This window comes from Carassius carassius, chromosome 16, assembly GCF_963082965.1.
Source record: "Carassius carassius chromosome 16, fCarCar2.1, whole genome shotgun sequence".
NCBI lineage: Eukaryota > Metazoa > Chordata > Actinopteri > Cypriniformes > Cyprinidae > Carassius > Carassius carassius.
Window position 1 is genome coordinate 15,681,579 of NC_081770.1, and position 18,376 is coordinate 15,699,954.

General features: G+C 38.3%; 2 protein-coding genes across 4 annotated transcripts; both read right to left on the reverse strand.

Annotated features, from left to right (window-relative positions):
- Nucleotides 1-225: 225 nt before the first annotated feature.
- On the reverse strand, nt 226-1,345 carry LOC132159106 (gamma-crystallin S-like). Of its 2 annotated transcripts, none has more exons than XM_059568686.1 (3): nt 1,206-1,345; nt 686-928; nt 226-611 (listed from the first exon to the last, which is right to left on the reverse strand). In XM_059568686.1, exons 1-3 carry the CDS (start codon nt 1,212-1,214, stop codon nt 339-341), a joined length of 525 nt encoding a protein of 174 aa, XP_059424669.1. In that variant the 5' UTR covers nt 1,215-1,345; the 3' UTR covers nt 226-338. The 2 variants fall into 2 exon arrangements, with proteins under 2 accessions (XP_059424669.1, XP_059424668.1); XM_059568685.1 differs by having other exon boundaries at nt 1,194-1,291.
- A 2,546-nt stretch (nt 1,346-3,891) lies between these two features.
- Nucleotides 3,892-14,426, reverse strand: LOC132159692 (keratin, type I cytoskeletal 19-like). 2 transcript variants are annotated; one of them, XM_059569266.1, is made up of 9 exons: nt 13,951-14,426; nt 12,129-12,211; nt 11,128-11,287; nt 9,429-9,677; nt 8,339-8,443; nt 6,761-6,981; nt 6,328-6,509; nt 6,087-6,189; nt 3,892-5,441 (listed from the first exon to the last, which is right to left on the reverse strand). In XM_059569266.1, exons 1-9 carry the CDS (start codon nt 14,146-14,148, stop codon nt 5,198-5,200), a joined length of 1,545 nt encoding a protein of 514 aa, XP_059425249.1. In that variant the 5' UTR covers nt 14,149-14,426; the 3' UTR covers nt 3,892-5,197. The 2 variants fall into 2 exon arrangements, with proteins under 2 accessions (XP_059425249.1, XP_059425250.1); XM_059569267.1 differs by having other exon boundaries at nt 11,134-11,287; nt 13,951-14,425.
- Between the last annotated feature and the right edge of the window lie 3,950 nt (nt 14,427-18,376).

Consider the following 18,376-nt stretch of genomic DNA (forward strand, 5'->3'; position numbering starts at 1 on the left):
AGGGTCATAAAGATTAACGAAAGTCTGACGGGTTTGGAACGACATGAGGGTGAGAAATTAATGACAGAATTGTAATGTTTGTGCGAACTATCCCATTTAACACCTTGTATGGCAAATACCTCTAGCCGTACAATCATTTACCTGTTTTATTCAGTTATGAGATCTATAGAATGTATATAGTTCCCAAAATCAAAAGGTCTAGTGATCACACATTTGCAAAAAGAGTTTCATTTGCAGCCACACATTTATTGATTCAGTACAGGTGTGTCGATGCTGTTGCGTTTGGGTGGTTTGGAGGTAAAGGAGGACTGCAGATGGATGGATTTACAAGTCAGATGTCACTCCGTCAGGCGTTTGAAGGACTGAACCGTGGGGCAGACGGCGCCCCAGTCCACGGGTTTACGGTATTCCCCCTTCTCCAGTAGGTACTGGCGCCCCCTGTAGTTTGGGTGCTCGTAGAAGATCCAGATCCCGTCTAGCACCTTACAGGAGTGGACCTCGCGTGTCCGAAAATGGTCCACCATGGATGGACAATCCTCTGTGGTCTCGTACACCTGGCCCGCAAAATCTCCCTTGTCGTAGAGTTGGATCTTGTACTCAGAACCGCTTACCTGGAGTGGAAAGAACATCTATTGAATATCAAATATGCACTATGTAATGTTTCCACTGCATGTGGGCAGCTTACAAAGTGGATCATCTTGCAGGAGCAGAGACGGTCGTTCAGACCCATCCAGCGCTGGTAATCTGGATACTCGCCCCGGGTCAGAACATACTGGTAGCCCATGAAGTTAGGCCTCTCATAGACCACCCAGGCCCCGCTCTCCACACGGATGGAGTTACACCGGTTCAGGTAGGCATGGAAGTCCGAACAGTCGCTGTCGCACTCATACCGACGGCCCTGGAAGTTCTTGTCCTCGTTGAAAATGATCTGTACAAAGGAGACGGTGGAATTTTATTTCACACTCAGATATTATTTTAATAAACTACCTCTTGTTACATCACAATATTGTTAAAAATTTATCCAAATATCAAAAGAATATAAAATATCTACAGTTATAATTACAAATGAAATATATAAATTAAATACAACCTTGTGTGTCCAAACATCTCAAAATGGCTCTATATACATCACTAATCAGTCTCAAATGGCAGTCAATAAATCATCAATAATCGGAGCTGAGTGTCCTGATCACCTTCGTACTCACCCGGCCCATTCTGCAGAGGTTTAGCTGGTGGCGGCGCCTGTGGAGGGGGTAGAGTTGTGGAGCTGTGCTGGTTCAGGCCCATCCCACTCTGGCTCTTTTATACCCAGACATCTCTCTGTAAAGAGGACATTCGCTTTGTCATGAAAACCAGATCCAAAAATTGAGTCAGTGCTTTCTAGAAAAAGACAGGAGGATTATGGGGTATAGAGACGGCACCGAGTGCATGGGCATGTTTGGATGTGTGTTTATTCAGCTTTGTTGGTAGGTACACACACACCTCCACACGCACTCGTATTAAAAATTATTGGTCCAAAGAAGTGGATAACCAATTTCCTGTATGCAAAGTATTGAAATTCCTGGCCACAAAACAGTCTGTAGTAACAAACACCCGAACATGTGTATACACTTGCAAATGTGCAAACCCTCACGCTCAGATACAAAGAAATGCCATTCCTGTCTGCAAGCACAAATCTCTGCCAAATTTCAGGGATCAGATGAGCTTATATGGGTTCAGTGTGACCTACTTCCACCCAAAAAACACACACAGAGTTCGTTTTTCTTTATTATTTGCTTAAAGGGATAGTTCAACCTAAAGGAAATCTGTCATGAATTACTCACCCTCGTGTCGTTCCAAACCCGTAAGACCTTCATTCATCTTTGGAACACAAATTAAGATATTTTCAATGAAATCCGAGAGCTTTCTGATCCTCCATAAACAGAAATACAACTGAAAGGATCCCAGACCCAGAAACACAGCAAGGACACCAGTAAAATAGGAATCAATGGTTCATCCATAATCTATGAGAATACCTTTTGTGCACAAAGAAAACAAAAATAAAGATAGCAGATTACATGAAGCTGAAGCAAGTGTATACGTCGTCATAATGGGCATGCTACTGCTGATGGGATGAGGATTTGAAGGATTGTTGAATGAAGTCATTATTTTGTTTTCTTTGCCCACAAAAAGAATTCTCATAGCTTTGTAAAATAACAGTTGAACCATTGATGTCACATGGACAATTTTACCAATGTCCTTAATACGTTTCTGGGTCTGGGAAAATTTGAGTTGTATTGCTGTCTATGCAGGAGCTCACAGATTTCATCAAAAAATATCTTGATTTGTGTTCCGAGGATGAACGAAGGTCTTACAGGTTTGGAACGACATGAGGGTGAGTAATTAATGATAGAATTTTCATTTTTGGGTGAACTATCCCTTTAGCATACTCATGTGTAGAAATACCGGAATATGCTGGTTATGTATGCTTTGACGCTGGGATGCTGGTTTATGCTGGTCATGTGCTGAAAAATAACCAGCATAAACCAGAAAAAAGGACAAGCATAAACCAGCAAAGGAGCAGCTTAAACCAGCATCAAAACATACCTAACCAGCATATGCAGTTTTTTTCAGCGGGGCTATAGCTAGTTAGAGGAAAATAATTTGGATTCAGGATTTATTACCCATGAATTAACATTCATGTAAAAAAAAAAAAAAAAAAAAATCTGCATCTGTTGAGATTCTAAGAGTGCAACAATTTACTATCCCATAATGCCACTGGAGCTGAGGAATATATATATATATAGTAATGCAAAATAACATTATTTGTGGTAAAATTGTACAGTTTTACAGTTTTTGCAATTGTTGTTAGTACATTATAAATCAACAATGGCAACATGATGGATGCTAATAGTACCTACTACATACTTGATTTCTTCATCAAATTGTGTTCATACTCGAAGTATGCAATAACCTACTTCACAAAAAGGAGGGAAACTTGTTTTGTGTGGCAAGTTCATAAATGACCACTAGGGAGCAGCGTTCATCTTTTCTTCATAACACTTTAGCGGTAAAATCACACATATTTTCCTCAGAAAATGCAAAATGCTCAATATAATATTTTAAACATTATTTGTGTGCAATAATGAGGATATCCGTTTTACAGGTGTGGGAAGAATGTCTTTGTTAAGTTAAGGAGAAAAGTGTTAGGATATCTGCATCTGCTTTCTACAGCTGTTTCTCAAGTAAGTGGTTCAGAGCTTGCGATTTATAATAACTTAATTTTAATAACGGTCTTCCTGTAACATTAATCCTCCACATATGAGCTCCACAGCCTAATCTTAACTATTAGGATATAGAGCATTAAAATATAGGCTACACGAATTACCGCTACTCACTAATTTGTTGGTAAAAGTATTTAGTCAAAAGTGTAGTTAGAGGGTATCGTGCTACCAGAGTTTGTCATACTGTTTGCATTAGCATCTAGCTAAACTTAAGTTATTAAGGTTTGCATGTTTAAAAATTGCTTTAACAAGAGAACATCACAGAACTGGGGCATTATTAAACATAGGTAAAAAAAAGAAAGAAAAAGAAAAAACAATGCTAGCCTTTAATGATTGTTCAACATCATTTGTTTTGTACACCATTAAGTAAAGTCATTTTCATGACGGTTTTGTTCTGTTACAAATCTATTCCAGGCTTAACTGGGACATCTGTGTTGTGTGCTAGTTTTCCAGGCACTGTGGTCTATATAATGAAATGTCTTTGGACAGCTTTGCTCATAACATGAATAGCTCATCTGGAAATAATAATAGCTTTATTAGAACCTGTCATACAGTGTAAAAGCCAAATCACTCAGAAGGGCAGCACTATGGATTTGATAAAAAAAAATAGTTTTGAGTACAGTGAAAATTCTGGAAGTTAGCAATTATTTTATTTTAATTCATTAAAGTGCATATGAAAATGACATTTTTTTACCAATGCAAATGGTGTAATTTCTCTTCACATGTCTTAGAGTAGGTCACAATCCCTTGGAAAGATAATGAAACGTGAAAGGTTAATCCTGTATAACAGTAGATTGTGCATTACATAAATGAAAGCAGTAACTAAACCTATGCGGTGATATCATCATATTTCAGAGATATAGATTTAATTAGATTTAATATAACTTCAAATTAACTATATGCATTTGTATCCATTTATTTGCTACATCAGGAAACCCCTATGTATTTACAGAACAACATCCATCAGAGCTAGAACTAAATAAAACAGTTTAAATGATTAATATATGCAGACGAGAAAAGCAAAAATCTTTTTTTTTTTTTGGTTGTTGAAGTATGATCATTTCAAGTTTTCGTAACAATCCTGCATCATTTTTGATCGGAAGACACAGTATTTGCACTTTAAATGATGCATAAAAGCAATGTAACTCATATATGCGGGTGTAAGTAGAAGTTCAGAGAAGTTCATTTCATTCTTTCCGCAGTGATAGACTGTTAGTCATTCTGTACAGGTTCATGCAGGTAATATCGTGAGGACTGTACATCAGTTTCACCATAAATTAATTTATTTGTTTGTTTATTTTGGCTGCTGATTTTTTGCTACACTTGCAAATTACGCAATATTTTTTTTGGTTCACACTATAGCCTCCTGCAGAACCAGAACTTGATACCCCCTTAGCTTTTACTGGAGTGTAAAATTTGTTCCAGTAACATTTGTCGAACGCAATAAGGCATCTTTTGTTACGCTGTACTGAATGTGAAATCGCTGTATCCTCATTGACCATTTCTCACTGAGACTTAAGAGTCAGCTTTATAGATGTACAAACTATACACATTTTCACAAACCAATAGTTTTATAGGTATCAGTAACATAATATGTGCTCATAATCAACAACGTGGGAGTAGAGCGTTCAGTCACACTCTAAAGTCACAATGAAATCTGAAACACTGCAAGACATTTGTACTCCCCGTTCACCTTCATACATCTAAGTGTGAAGTAAAATAAATCAACTACAAATACATTTTCCTTGAAATTTCTTTAAGTAGCTTTATCTGCATGAGTTTCTTTTTTTACTTTAAATGGCAAGAGTTTTATGACATTACTAAAGTGATTCGCTTTTATTAGCCGCCGAGACATTGAGACGTGGTCACCACCCCTTAATTGTAGTGAAGGTCATATTGTGAGGTCACAGTTGTGGTGTGGTAGTATGGTGATGTCACAGTTGTGATGTATTAGCATCATGACATGACTGGGCAAAAGTGGGTATGCTGCGAGACCGTTTCATGACGAGACGGACCTCCACGTTAGGGAGACTGTCCTGTTTTGTTTGGCTGCAACCCTCATCCGCTACAGCCATGTGAAGGTCGAAACGCAGAGACACAGATTTCTTCCTCAGCTTGGGATTTCCTTTAAAGAATGACCCTTCCCATTGCCTGATTACCTTGTCAATCTTCTCTGTCCTATAGCACACAAAAAGCAAAATAGTAAGCATATATATATTAGGATTACATAATCTCTGGTGCAAAAAATCTAAATTATATTGCATGGAAATCCACATGCAAGATCAAACTCATCAAGATGTTTGTCCTTAACCTGTTAACTGTCACCCCATCCCATATACGGGACGCCTACGTTTACTTCACTATATTACAATTAAATCCTAATCTAATCCATTTACCAATATTTTTTGTTAAAAATTATGTAGGAAAAGTAATAGATTAATTTATGGCAAAAGTGCACCTCAAAAACCATACATCATAACAGGAGTTCTGACCTTTATCAAAAAAAAAGTCCTCTTTGTTGCCTTTTTCTCTATCACACTTTAGAAATCATCAGAAATGATATATCACTAGAAAACTTTTAATCTGAAAATGTATCCTTTGAAACCCATTTTAAAATCAAACACTGCATTACCATGAAAATGGTACATCAAAATCATGTTACAAAATGTTTTCAGACATGAATTATAAAAATTTAGGTTTGGATCTTGCACTTTCAAGTCTATGTTCAAAAATGTGAGTGACAGTTAAAGGTTAAAGTGTGAAATGCTTATGGTTCTTCATTGCAGCTAAGTAAGGCTTGAAAATAAGTCTATGTAAACTCACTCCACATTTCCGTGACCCTCTGCACTCTCCCTCACTACATTTCCTTCCAGGATCTCCTGAGTCTTCACAGTACAGATCTCCCCATCTTTGTTGAGAACTGGTTCTGGATGGAAAAACACAAACACAGAGTTGCAAAACATCTCTCAGGCTTGCAGCTGTATAATGAACCATTTGCTGAGACACTTTGGGTGGAATCATTGGTTGGAAAATGGGTTTAAGGGGGTTTTGACATCATTCTTACCTGTGAGAATGACAAGACTCTGGTATCGCCGAAGGGCCGGCATTAATTTTGACGTTCTCTTGGAGAAGATTGGCTCAGCGACATCTTCATCATATCCGTTGGGTAGGCCATTCTGCTCTGGAGCAGGAACTGACCCCTTCCATGGCTTCATTTTTACAGACCGACCGTCTGAGTTCAGAAACCTGTGGTTCAGGAGTGAAAGAAAAATCAGGTTTGATTCAAGATCATGCTCAACTTCATTGGTACTTTAGAAATCTCTTCGGGTTGACTGACTGTTTTAACATCAATGGCACAATGCCAGTGCCAAAAAACCCTGTCAAAATTCCAGTGTATTTCTTTGAAGTTGCATAAAAAACATCATACAAGTTTGAGCCTGTGCTAACGGTTTAGTTGCATAAACAAATACGGCTCAGTAAATCTATCTCTCCCCTACCTGCCCTCCTCGTGTTCCAGGAGTTTCCTATAAGTTGAAATCTCTCTCTCCAGCCTCATCTTGGTGTTGAGGAGCTGACTATGGTTCTGTTTCTGGATTTCCAGACCATCCCGCACAGTTTCCAGCTCAGACTCCAGACCCCTGACAGAGCGGGACAGATCCTTGAGCTGCACAGAGTACTGGAATTGAGTGTGGTGTAGGGAGGTTTGGAGACTCTTCTCCTGGTGGGATAAAACAGAACTATTTATTACCAACATCTCCAGGAGCAGCCTACACTCAAAACACTGGGATAGGCTCCGGCATCCCCGTGTCCCTTTGTGGGACAATCTTTTTGGAGAATGGCTTAATGCAATGGTTCTGGTGTCTCTCTTATCTAACACCCACATTTGAGGTCTTTGAGTCTTCAATAATGAACTGATGAGTTCAATCAGAAGTGTTTGAATAGGGAGACATTTAAAATCTGCAGTTGGGGGTTCTCCAGGACTAGCTGGGGCCAGTTGCATAAACTTAGCCACCATGTTAAGACGCACATGTTTGTGTCTTAAGAACTAGTTTGACGAACTAGCAGTTGCCAAAGGGCAATCAGTCTTACTTTTCCAATGCAAATAAGAACAATCTACCTTTTCATTACTGAATTAAAAAAGTTATGACCAGTCTTGAAGAGAAAAAAGTAGGTGACTAACTTTGTGAGACTAGTCTTAACAGTTTATGCAACTGGCCCCTCAGGATTGGGAACCACTAACTTAACCCTCTGAATGGATGGAATTTCAGGGTTTGTGGAATGGAGTCGGGTGGTCTGAAACAGTGAACAGAGAGCAAAATATTATAGGCAAGCAAGGCATCTTCCATTTAAGTCGAGTCACTTCTGTTCCAGTGCCACTTCATCTATGTTCTACTGGGTCAGTCCACCTGGACCAACCTGGGATTTAGGTGATTTGCTCAAAGGGCACAATGATAATGGATCACAGATAGCATTTTATGCGGTTTGATCCACCAACCTTCTTGTTATTGTTAATCCCCCTGAACGCACTTGGAGTTGAAAACCTTGGCACAATCATAATAACTCAAGGATCCCACATTGCGGAGATCAACAAAATTTCAGAAACTGACAATAAACTTCTGGATATATCTGAGATTAAGATGTTGGTTTAAGGGCACAATGTTTGTGGCATTGGGATCAACTTGTGTAACATGGTGCCTTCAAAGGGTTTTGAGCCCACAACATTCAGCTAATTAATATCTAACAATCAAAAAATTTGGTAACAATTTGTGGAGTGATGAGTGATTCCCTGGAGGCAAAGTATTGATGTATGTTTAACACTGAATTCGCACTACATAGACGTTGAATAGAGGTTGAATCTGATTCCGTAGATGTCGGATTCAGATCAGGCTTGTTCCAGCAGAAATTAAGGCCTGCATATGCGTTATGTAGCAGTAAGTGATATTCTAATTTGCTGATTATGCGTTAAGGTGAAATGGGTTCAGCAGTGTGTTTAGGTGTTTCTACATGTTTCTGAATTGGAGTGTGTGTGTGTGTTCGGGTGTGTCTGTGGGCATGTCTGTGAGAACCAAACGCACCAAGGCATGTAGTGATTCGATTTCCACCTGTAGACGGTGCCATTGCTTCCGGGCCTCAGCGAGCTCGGCTCGTGCCTCCTTAAGTGCCTCATCACCAACTCTCACCTACAGTAATCAAAAACCACAACATACTGTATGCAGACATACATAAGCATACCACAGAATACAATAAATCTTACATTTTTAAAGCTTTTTTCAAATTGCTTACCATTGAGGTTTTGATCACACTGTGCCTTAGGGCACATCTTACTCATGGTAAAATGACTGTAATGCATAACCCCTCTGGCATATTGTTTTAATTACCCATGATTTAAGTCCCAAAAAAAATTTACTGTATATGGTAAATGTGAGCACTGGAAACATAATAGATCACATTAAAGAAAACTGGATGCTCTTGTGGTTTGAGTTTATGTATATCACTGTCTAGGAATCACTTCACTCTCCATCTGATAAGAATGACAGTACAGTTCCAAAAACAATATAGAGTCTAATCTAAAAATAAATAACAAAATCTTGTTTTTGAACAGTACCATGTTTTTGGACATGTACTATGGTGTTACCATCCATGTTCCTCAGGAAATGATGTTAAATTTTAATATCTATGTTTTGGGACTTGTACCATGGCAATACCTTGTTTTTTTGGACATGTTACCAAAACCATGTTCAGTGGTACCAGAATGTTTTTGGACACCTACCAAGTACCTTGGAGGAGCACTGTTTTGATACACTCAGTTTACCATTGTACCAACATAGGTTTTTGTAAAGACAGGCTGCAATGTGTTGTTGTTTTTCAAGGAGATTTATGAGGCCGATGGCCCACGTTTTCGTGCGAGGGCATAAATTCTGCTCAAGCACACTTGAAGACAAATAAAATGTCACCTACTGATGAGAACAGAAAAAAACTATAGTTATGCTCAATGGGACTTGCATTCCCAATTTTGTTTCGAATAATAATGGTGGCTTAGCAGTCTTTTCACTTACACACACACACACACACACACACACACACACACTACGACTGCTCTGCAGTGCCCTGACCAGCAGACTGTAGAGAGTGTTTGAAGGAGAGAGAGAGAGTGAACACCCGTACCTGTGGCGGAAATGCAGCTGTGGGGCTGGTTGCATCCTTTCGGGGCATTCTCTTTGAAGCCGGACCGGAGCCTGGAGCAGGATTTGGTGGCGTGGCTGAGTCAGTGCTACTCTGGGCTGGGCTGGAGTGGTCGCACTGGGTGCTGGTCCGGGAGAGATCCATTCCTCTGCCATCCTCTCCTGCAGCAACCTGCGCTAGCACTCTATCACACTCCTCTACTGATCGCCACTGGTGCTGATCCAGCTCTCTCTGTCAGCCAACGAGAGAGAGAGAGGGGGTGGAAAATGAGAGGGAGGTTAAGGAGAATTTAAAGGGCTACTCTCATGAAGAATAAAAATTTCCTTCATCTTCATCTTTCCTTGACTATGTGGCCTGCCCAATCAGGGTAAAGGCCCGTTCACACCAAGGATGATAACTATAAAGATATAGTTCTAAAAATCGTTCTCAATATTAAAGAATAGCAGAGTCCACAACACAACTATAACGATAAAGGCACAGAGAAGCGTTATCTTTGGAATCGCTTTCAGAACTATTTTTTTTCTAATGAACGATAAAAACATTGACAGCCAATCAGAATCAATCCTGCTGTAATGAGCTCAAGAATTTAAAGCGGCAGACGCACGTATGCTTAGAAACAGACTATATCATTCGCTGGTGTGGACACTAATCTTTATAGTTATCGTCCTTGGTGTGAATGGGCATTTAGACTATATAAACAGGATAATTATTAATCTTAAGCCTCTGAAACATAATGATAAAGATCAGATCACACCAATACTGAATGTTTGCCGTGAACAAGATTTATAATCGAAACGGCGGATTATTATGGAACTACTTACGTTGGGGTGAAACTTTGATAAAGACAGATTGAAGTTTACACTTCTGTTGTGTAAATTTAAATGTGGTAACTACGACAAAGTGATTAAACCAATATCAGTTTATGGTCACTGTGAACATCTTTTGTTGATGCTGGATCAACTTTACTGTCTAAAAATACAGACTTTACCCAATCCCTACCCCTAAACCTAACCCTACCCATAATTTATTCCTGAAATCAGAGGGAAATGATAGCTGATTAACAAGGGTGTAGAAACACCAAATCCTGATTGTAAGCCTAAAACTCTCTCAATTCTGATTGGTTGATTGGAATGATGTTCCTGGATCAAGAAGGAAGTTGATCCAGGAACATGTTGTACTTGGTCAAATCACACTCACCATCAGATTATCTAACTTCAGTCAATAACATTTGAAGTTTTTTTTTTTCAGTTCAACTTTTGTTTTAGTAACTGTATTTGTATTGGTAGATGCTTTTCGTCACATTTAGCAAAAAAGAAAAAGAAATAAATAGTGTATTGGTTGCACTAAAGCTAAATATTTACTATGTGCAAAGATAATAATTGTGCACAAATGAAAAGGACACAAGATGTCTGAATACACTGTATTACTGGCAAAATCTATATACAATATGTCGACTAATAATTAAAGGTAAAGTAAGGTTAGAACAACTATTCCCTATACACACACACACCCTTTCCTCGAGGCTAACCGCAACTTGGCGTTAAGACATTAGGGAACATTTTTATGGTATTTTTTTACTAAAGACAGACATCAAGGTTTCTCTCGTTAATTGCTTAATATGACTGACAGAACATAACACGCACAGTGACACACAATTGCACAATTAGACACAATCACTCACTGACACCTCATGTTCCTCCATGACTTGCTGTAACTCATTTTGGGATTCATAAAGCTGCTTTTCCAGAAGGCTGTTGGCCGTTTCCAACTCTTTCTTCTTTAGCTTCAGCTGTGACACCTCCTGCTCCTTCAGGAGTCTGAGTTTCTCCTCAATTTCACACCTACACACATTTTATATAAAGCTATTTTAAAATGAAAATGCATTTAAAACTAAAAGAACAAAGATGTCTTTCAGGGTCAAAGGTCATCAAAAGCACTATTTTTTAAAGTAATGATATTATTTTTCAAACGATACATTGTATAATATATTTTTTTTTTGTCATAAATATACCATAGCATTAAATTTAGTCGTTAAATGGGCATTTCTTGCAAACCCCAAAATCACCAACTTAAATAAAGATTAAGTTGTACTGATTTCCACAGGGGAAAAAAATTCCCAATTCAGTATATATATGAAACACACAATGCAATGGAAGCATGCAAGGCAAACATTGACATATTTTTGTCAACTGTCTATTCATCGGAATTTCCAATTTAGACATACAATCTCAGCGCCCAAAATAAATAAACCAATCACATTTAACCAACAAAGTACTGACTTTCTAGGAAAATTGGACTTATTATGTGTCATTTGTTAATTTACTTTATTCATTACCAAGCATCCACAGGCATTTCCAGGTAATTGCTCTTCCCCACCACAAGAGGGCGAACAGATGTTCAAGTCTCTTGTTTTTTTTTTAAGTGAAATATTCCATTGGCATGTTTGGAATGCAGACTGTATTATGAATACAATGCACAGTATGCAAATTTTCTGACATTTGGACAAGTTACAGAACAAACTGGGTTGGGTAGTGTATCCCATAGTTTGACTGGACTGACATATATATATATATATATATATATATATATATATACACACACACACACACACACACACACAAATTATATATATATATTATTTACTTAAACTATATATATTTTTGTTCACTGAAAGATTCTAACCTTGTCTTTAAATGTGCTGCCCTGAGTTTCACTGCATCAGATTGTAACAAAATGTCTGCATTTTCCATTAGGATCATCCTAACCTGCCATAACAAACATAAAAGAAGGAGAATTAACAAGAAAAAAATACATATAATTAAGATAAAGTGCATTATAATTGCCCCTGGTTAGAAATTACCCTCTTGAGCAATTTGATAAAAAATAATTATAATTTAAAAAAAAAACGTATTAGCAAGGTACAAGGCTAAGCCCGTTGATGATAAATGGCTGTGAACACCCATATAATCATGGGAACGAAAAATAATTTCTGAATTCTCAGTGGGAAGATCAGGGTGTATGTAGGTGTGCATCTGCATGCGGTTTTTCTGGCATTCTACTGATTGACAAACTCTGTTTATGCAAATACCACTACTGAAGATTTAAATGATGCCAGGATTTTTCACTTAATGTCTGTTATGCACATTGCCCAATGCACTGATTGTATCTTGAAGGATACAAAACAACACAAGTGGGTTTAAACTGTATTATCTGAATTTTTGCAAATCTTCAGGCTGGCTATTATTATGTAAAGGTCAAAGATCAAGCCAGGTGCGAAAGCCGGCCTTGAGGCACTAAAGGATTAACAATCTTTCACAAGGTCAGTATGGCCACAGGCACCGGAACAGTTTTAGGAAGCACAGGTGTTAAGTGTCTGGTTAACTGCCCTCTAGTAATCCATTAAAATACCTGTTTGTGCCAAAGAATTCAAAACACCAGCCTGCAAACCTATAAAAATAACCTATTAAAAAGACTATGAAAAATAGTATCCAAAAAATGTCACGTAATTATTGCATGCTTAAAAACTGTAAACTGCAAAAAATAGTATGAGCAGTAGTAGTATGCCATTGTGAACACATCCTTAGTCTCAAATATATATTGCATGCATATTTTATATGTATACAGTGTATACAGTACAGTGCATACTGCAAATTAGTATTAATGCATCGGATTATTGACTGAAAACAAAATATTTGCAGTTAAAGAGTAATAGTGCAGAACAGTATACTGTGCATACTGCAATAGTATGCCATAAGATACATAGTTAATTTTTATAAATAACATATTGTTAATTTTTATAAATATAGAATGTCATGCAATTATTACATGCACAGTGCGTATACAGTATGGTAGAATTTGATTCCAAATTTGATTAGTATAATATATAGTATTCATCTAAATTTTGTATATTCATACTGCATACTACATCAATAGTATGAGTGGTACAGTAAAGGATACCATGCATACTGCAAAAGAGTATTGGAAATAGTATGCAAAAAGTATAATGTGTCATAACAACATATTCTTAATATTGAATATACAATGTTACAAAATCACGCAATGCTGCACAGAATGCATACTGAAAAACAGTATGTGTAGAATTACAATATGTTATTCTAAACACATTCTTACGATCAAATACAGCAGTGACATAAATTTAAAAAAGCAACGACTACTAGGAGCCATCGGAATTGCAAATTTTTGATTGCTCTCCTCTAAAACACCTGATTTAACTCATTATCTTTAGCTTCATAACCTGATCTGGGTGTGTCAACATATTGAGACACCTAAAATGTGCAGTGGGCCCCCCAGGGGCCAAATTGAGGGCCACTACAGAAGATGATGCATCTAAGAAAAACAATACATGCATTGAAAGTTTTAATTAGGTCCATTACCCTAGAGCCAGTCTGAGGGGTTTTTCAGGGGCACATAAAAAAGCAAGGTAACGAGACAGACAAGCTGTAGATAACACAGCAGATAAAGAGTATGAATGTCATAGACCCACCTGAGCTCGCAGTTCCTGTGCCAGGGCCTCCTCGTCGCTCCAGTCCCGCCGCTGAGTGACGTTCCTAAATCCCCACTCCACAATCTGCTCCTCCAATTTGCAGTTGGTCTTTTCCAACTGATTCACATGCTCCAGGAACCCCTTCAGCCGTTCGTTCAGGCCCCTCATGGCCAGTTTTGGCTCTTCGAGTTGCTCCATGGGGCTAGATGAAACTAAATGTCTCTGAGCCGTCCTGCCACACCTTAGATGATCAGGTGTTTACCGAATAAATATTTTGCTTGAATATGACTGTCGACGTGGCTCCTATGGACAGGGATGAGGCCTTTCCCCGGCTCTTGGGGACTTGCGGAGTGGAATAGGAGCGAGGGGCCCAACAGGGTCCCGCTGGCCTCGTGCAGAGGTGAAAAGCAAGAGGCCACAATTTGTGTCACGGGTTTTGCTGGTGCTTTTGTTAAGGCTGATCCTGGATTAGTGACAATTCACACACACGCAAACACACACACACGACACAGGTCAAAGTCTATTTGTGTTTCACAGTACTAAAGGATCTGCCGTGTTTTTGTGTGCACTGGCTTTGGTGGCTCATGTTGCGTGCGGTTTGTTTGCATCGCCGTAGGGTGTTTGTATATGCCTGTCTGTGTTCGCTATTAGATTCTGACATTCAGATTTTTTACCTAATCGTTTTTTTCTGTCTAGGTGAACTCGTCCTCAGTACAGGTATGGGATGTCGAGGCATGTCTCAGACCTGCAGGGCGTACTTACAAAATACAAGCTGCTTTACATCTCAAGCGATTCGATAAATCTGTGTGGATTAACAAAAGCATTTTGACATTTAGGTTAGAACAGAAGTTAGAAGACTCTATGTTAAGGGGAATGTTGACTATCAGGGATATGCACAAATCTATGGTTTATAATATTGTAAATAGACATTAATTTATTTACCAGAGCTAAGTGCACATTCCGTTTGAATTAATGTAACTGTAAAAAAATAATAAAAATAAATAAATACATGAGCATAAAATGCATTGAGCACACAAAAAAACTGTTCACATAGATGTTTTCAAGGGCCAGTGTGAATAAATGTAGATTTAAATGCAAAGATAAAAGATTTATTCTATGCATGTCTTGGCGTTTTATTCGTATCCAAGCCAGATGATGTGAACATTACGCTTTCATACACACTTCTGCAGCGTATATTTCATTCATACTCAAAGCCAGAGGGCGCTCTTGCGCAGAATTCCAAAATGGATTCATAGAAGAAATAACTTGTGACGAGCAAGGAGATTCCTTGGACAAGGGTGTCCAAATATTGCTGTAGCGAAGCTGAATAAAAAGCAGAAATGTTTTGACTGAGGAAATCTGAAGACGATAAAAAAACAATTGCGACAATACATGTGTGTTCATGTGTTTTGCATCTCCAGCTAAAAGTAAAGAAAGTATATGAACAATGTAGTGCATAATGACATAAGGCCTATAATTTATTACAGTGTAGAAACTGTGATAAGGTTGGGAGCAGGCTTCACTATGTTTTTTTAGATTTTCAGAGTGCTGGCCTTATATAACACATATAAAACAAAGTAAAGAGGCCGCACTATGCATATAAAACGTTTATTTTGCATTAAACGTTGCAGTGTAGAAACTGTAAAATATATTTTCTACATTATTCTGTAGTAAAAATGGAAAGAAGGATTACACCCAGTTTAAATATCTAACATATTTTTTATATCTCCTGTGGTTTTATACAACAAATTTATACAATACAATACAAATTCATATATATATATATATATATATATTTGTGTGATATTTACTTTGAAATATAAATATATTTGTGTAAGTTAAATTAAGTGTAAAATTACATATACAATATTAAAAAATCTATATTAATAGTGAGTAGTAATACTAGTAATAATAGTGATAAATATAATGCATCACTCACCTGACCAATCCAATCAAATTTGAAGGCCGCAGCTGTTGTGATTGAATCAATCTGAATAAATGAACTAATAGAAGTAAAAAATAAAATGCATATATATTATAATATAATATAATAATGACTCTAATTAGTCAGTCTAGACAGAATAATTTCCAGACAATAGGCAGGTATTATTGCATTGACACAAATCAGGGAGGCACTGCTTCCTTTAACAAAGTATTTTGTTGACTTTTTCTTTCCCTGTATTACACGGAGTGTCTTTTGAACATTGATTTACATTCGTTTTAATAAATGTAAGTCATTGCCTGCTTTTTTAGAAAAAACTGTTAGTTAAAGGATTCATATGATGAGATTACAATTTGTCCTTTCTCTTTGGAGTGTTACAAGCTCTTGGTGCATAAAGCAGATCAAATCCAAAGAGATATTCTTAATAAAAGTTAAGAGTCAACCACACACCCCTAAAACGACTGGTTCTAACATGTTCTAACATAAAGTTGTATTTACAACACTGTTCTAGAACAGTTCAAACCAAATATTCAGATGTTTGCAGTGCATTTAACGGAGAATTGTTTCCTGAACCTACAATGACTACGTTTACAAGCTGTTAAAATTCGGGTTATGGTCGGGTTAAGGTCACTATTCGGGTTTCTGAAACATTCGGGATAACCCGTTTACATGCGTGAGCAGAGAGAGTTACTCCTGTAAACATGGAATGTGTAATCAGTCGCCAATATCCCGATGTAAACGGCGACGCACGGTTAGCGTCTGGACGTACGGACAACAAGACGCAATATGCGTCATTTCCGATTCTTCTTCCTGTATCCAAAGACAACAACAGCAGCAGCAGGCGGATAATGAATAGTTTGGGGCAGATAGCGATAGTCTTTGTTTGCGCTTTGGCGCTGGTACTGATCCACCAGCAGCACTTGACACTACTGTGCCTCTATACTGCACGCGGGGGTTTTTTTATGCGCCGTCTCTACTCAAAAGACAAAGATTCCTTGCGGATAGAACATGCGCAGAACACACATTTTGATGGGGATATGCCGAAACGCGTTTACAAGACCAAATATTCGGGTTAGAAAAGGGGTACCCCAGGTATAATATCCCGGTTTTTAAAAACCGGGATATGAGCATATCCGGGTTTTTGCCAGTGTTTACATGGCTGTGCGCGACCGGGTTATTGCTAATATTCCGGTTTTGAACAGGTTATTGGCTGCATGTAAACATAGTCACTGCCAGCTGTTCTGACTTACAGCCTGTAAGTATGTTTTCATATTTAAAGAATTTGCCACTGATGATTTAAACGTGAGTTTTGAGGAGTGTAGAGTAGCGCTTGTTGTTTGTCGGTTCTCTGATCACAAATGCAGACAATGTTTTGATGTTTATGCAGCATGATGCAACACGGAAAAAGACAGTATAAGTCATTATAATCAGTGATTATGTCCCCACTGGATGCAACAAATGCCTCGTTTATAATGGGTTTTTAATGTTTTCGTCTCATTGCTCCGGCCGGGACACAGGGCATCACAGTATGGTGAGGGGTGTAACTTTTCTGTCACATGCTTGAGGTATTCAGCCAATCATAACACACTGGATAGCTGGCCAATCACAGCACACCTCACTTTTCAGACTGATGAGCTTTGTAAAAATTGATGGTTTTCAGAAATTCGGGGCATAGAGGAGAAACAGTAATGCACAGTATGTGGAAAATAATGTGTGTTTGTTTGTTTGTTTTTTTATTACACCAAATACACAAAATAATGTATTTTTAGCAACATCATATGACCCCTTTAAATGTTCATTAAAAGAGAAACATCTTATGGCCTTGTGACATTTGAAACAAACAGATGAGAAGAAGAGTAACTTGATACAAACTTGACGTGTTTATGTAGTAAAACACACATAATAAAAGTTAAACATACAAACACAGTTGTGCAAACAGTAAATGATGGTAAATGCTGTGCCAGTTTCACTGCGTTTGATCTACCGAACCAAAGACGTCTGCGCAGCTACAACTTCAGAGAGCACAATCATCAGAGGAAAACAAAACAAAAGCCATTTGACTTACTAACACGCCCTCGGCCGTCCCACCCCTTTTTCCTCCACTGTCCCTGCACTGGTGATTCCCCTTCAGATACGAGTCATTGAAGTGTGGCAGTCGCAGTAGGGTGAGAGTCCATCTGGCTGTGCCCACCCCACTGGGGTCTGGTTCTGGGGTGTCGACACATCTGGCTGCTTGAGCACCTCAGAAGTCATGGGACAGGGAATGCCGCCCAACCTGATCTAGCCCCCGGCACTGCTCCATGAGTTTTCTGAAATGGGAGTGCAGGTAATTACAAACAGGTAAAGACTGCAGGCATGCAGCTACCTGTCCGACAGTTAAATTACAAGGTGGCTTACTGAAAAAAATAAAAATAAGAAAAGCTGTCAATTCGGACATGCAAACTTTGATATCCAGATGGTGACACACTACCTACGGTCTTTTAT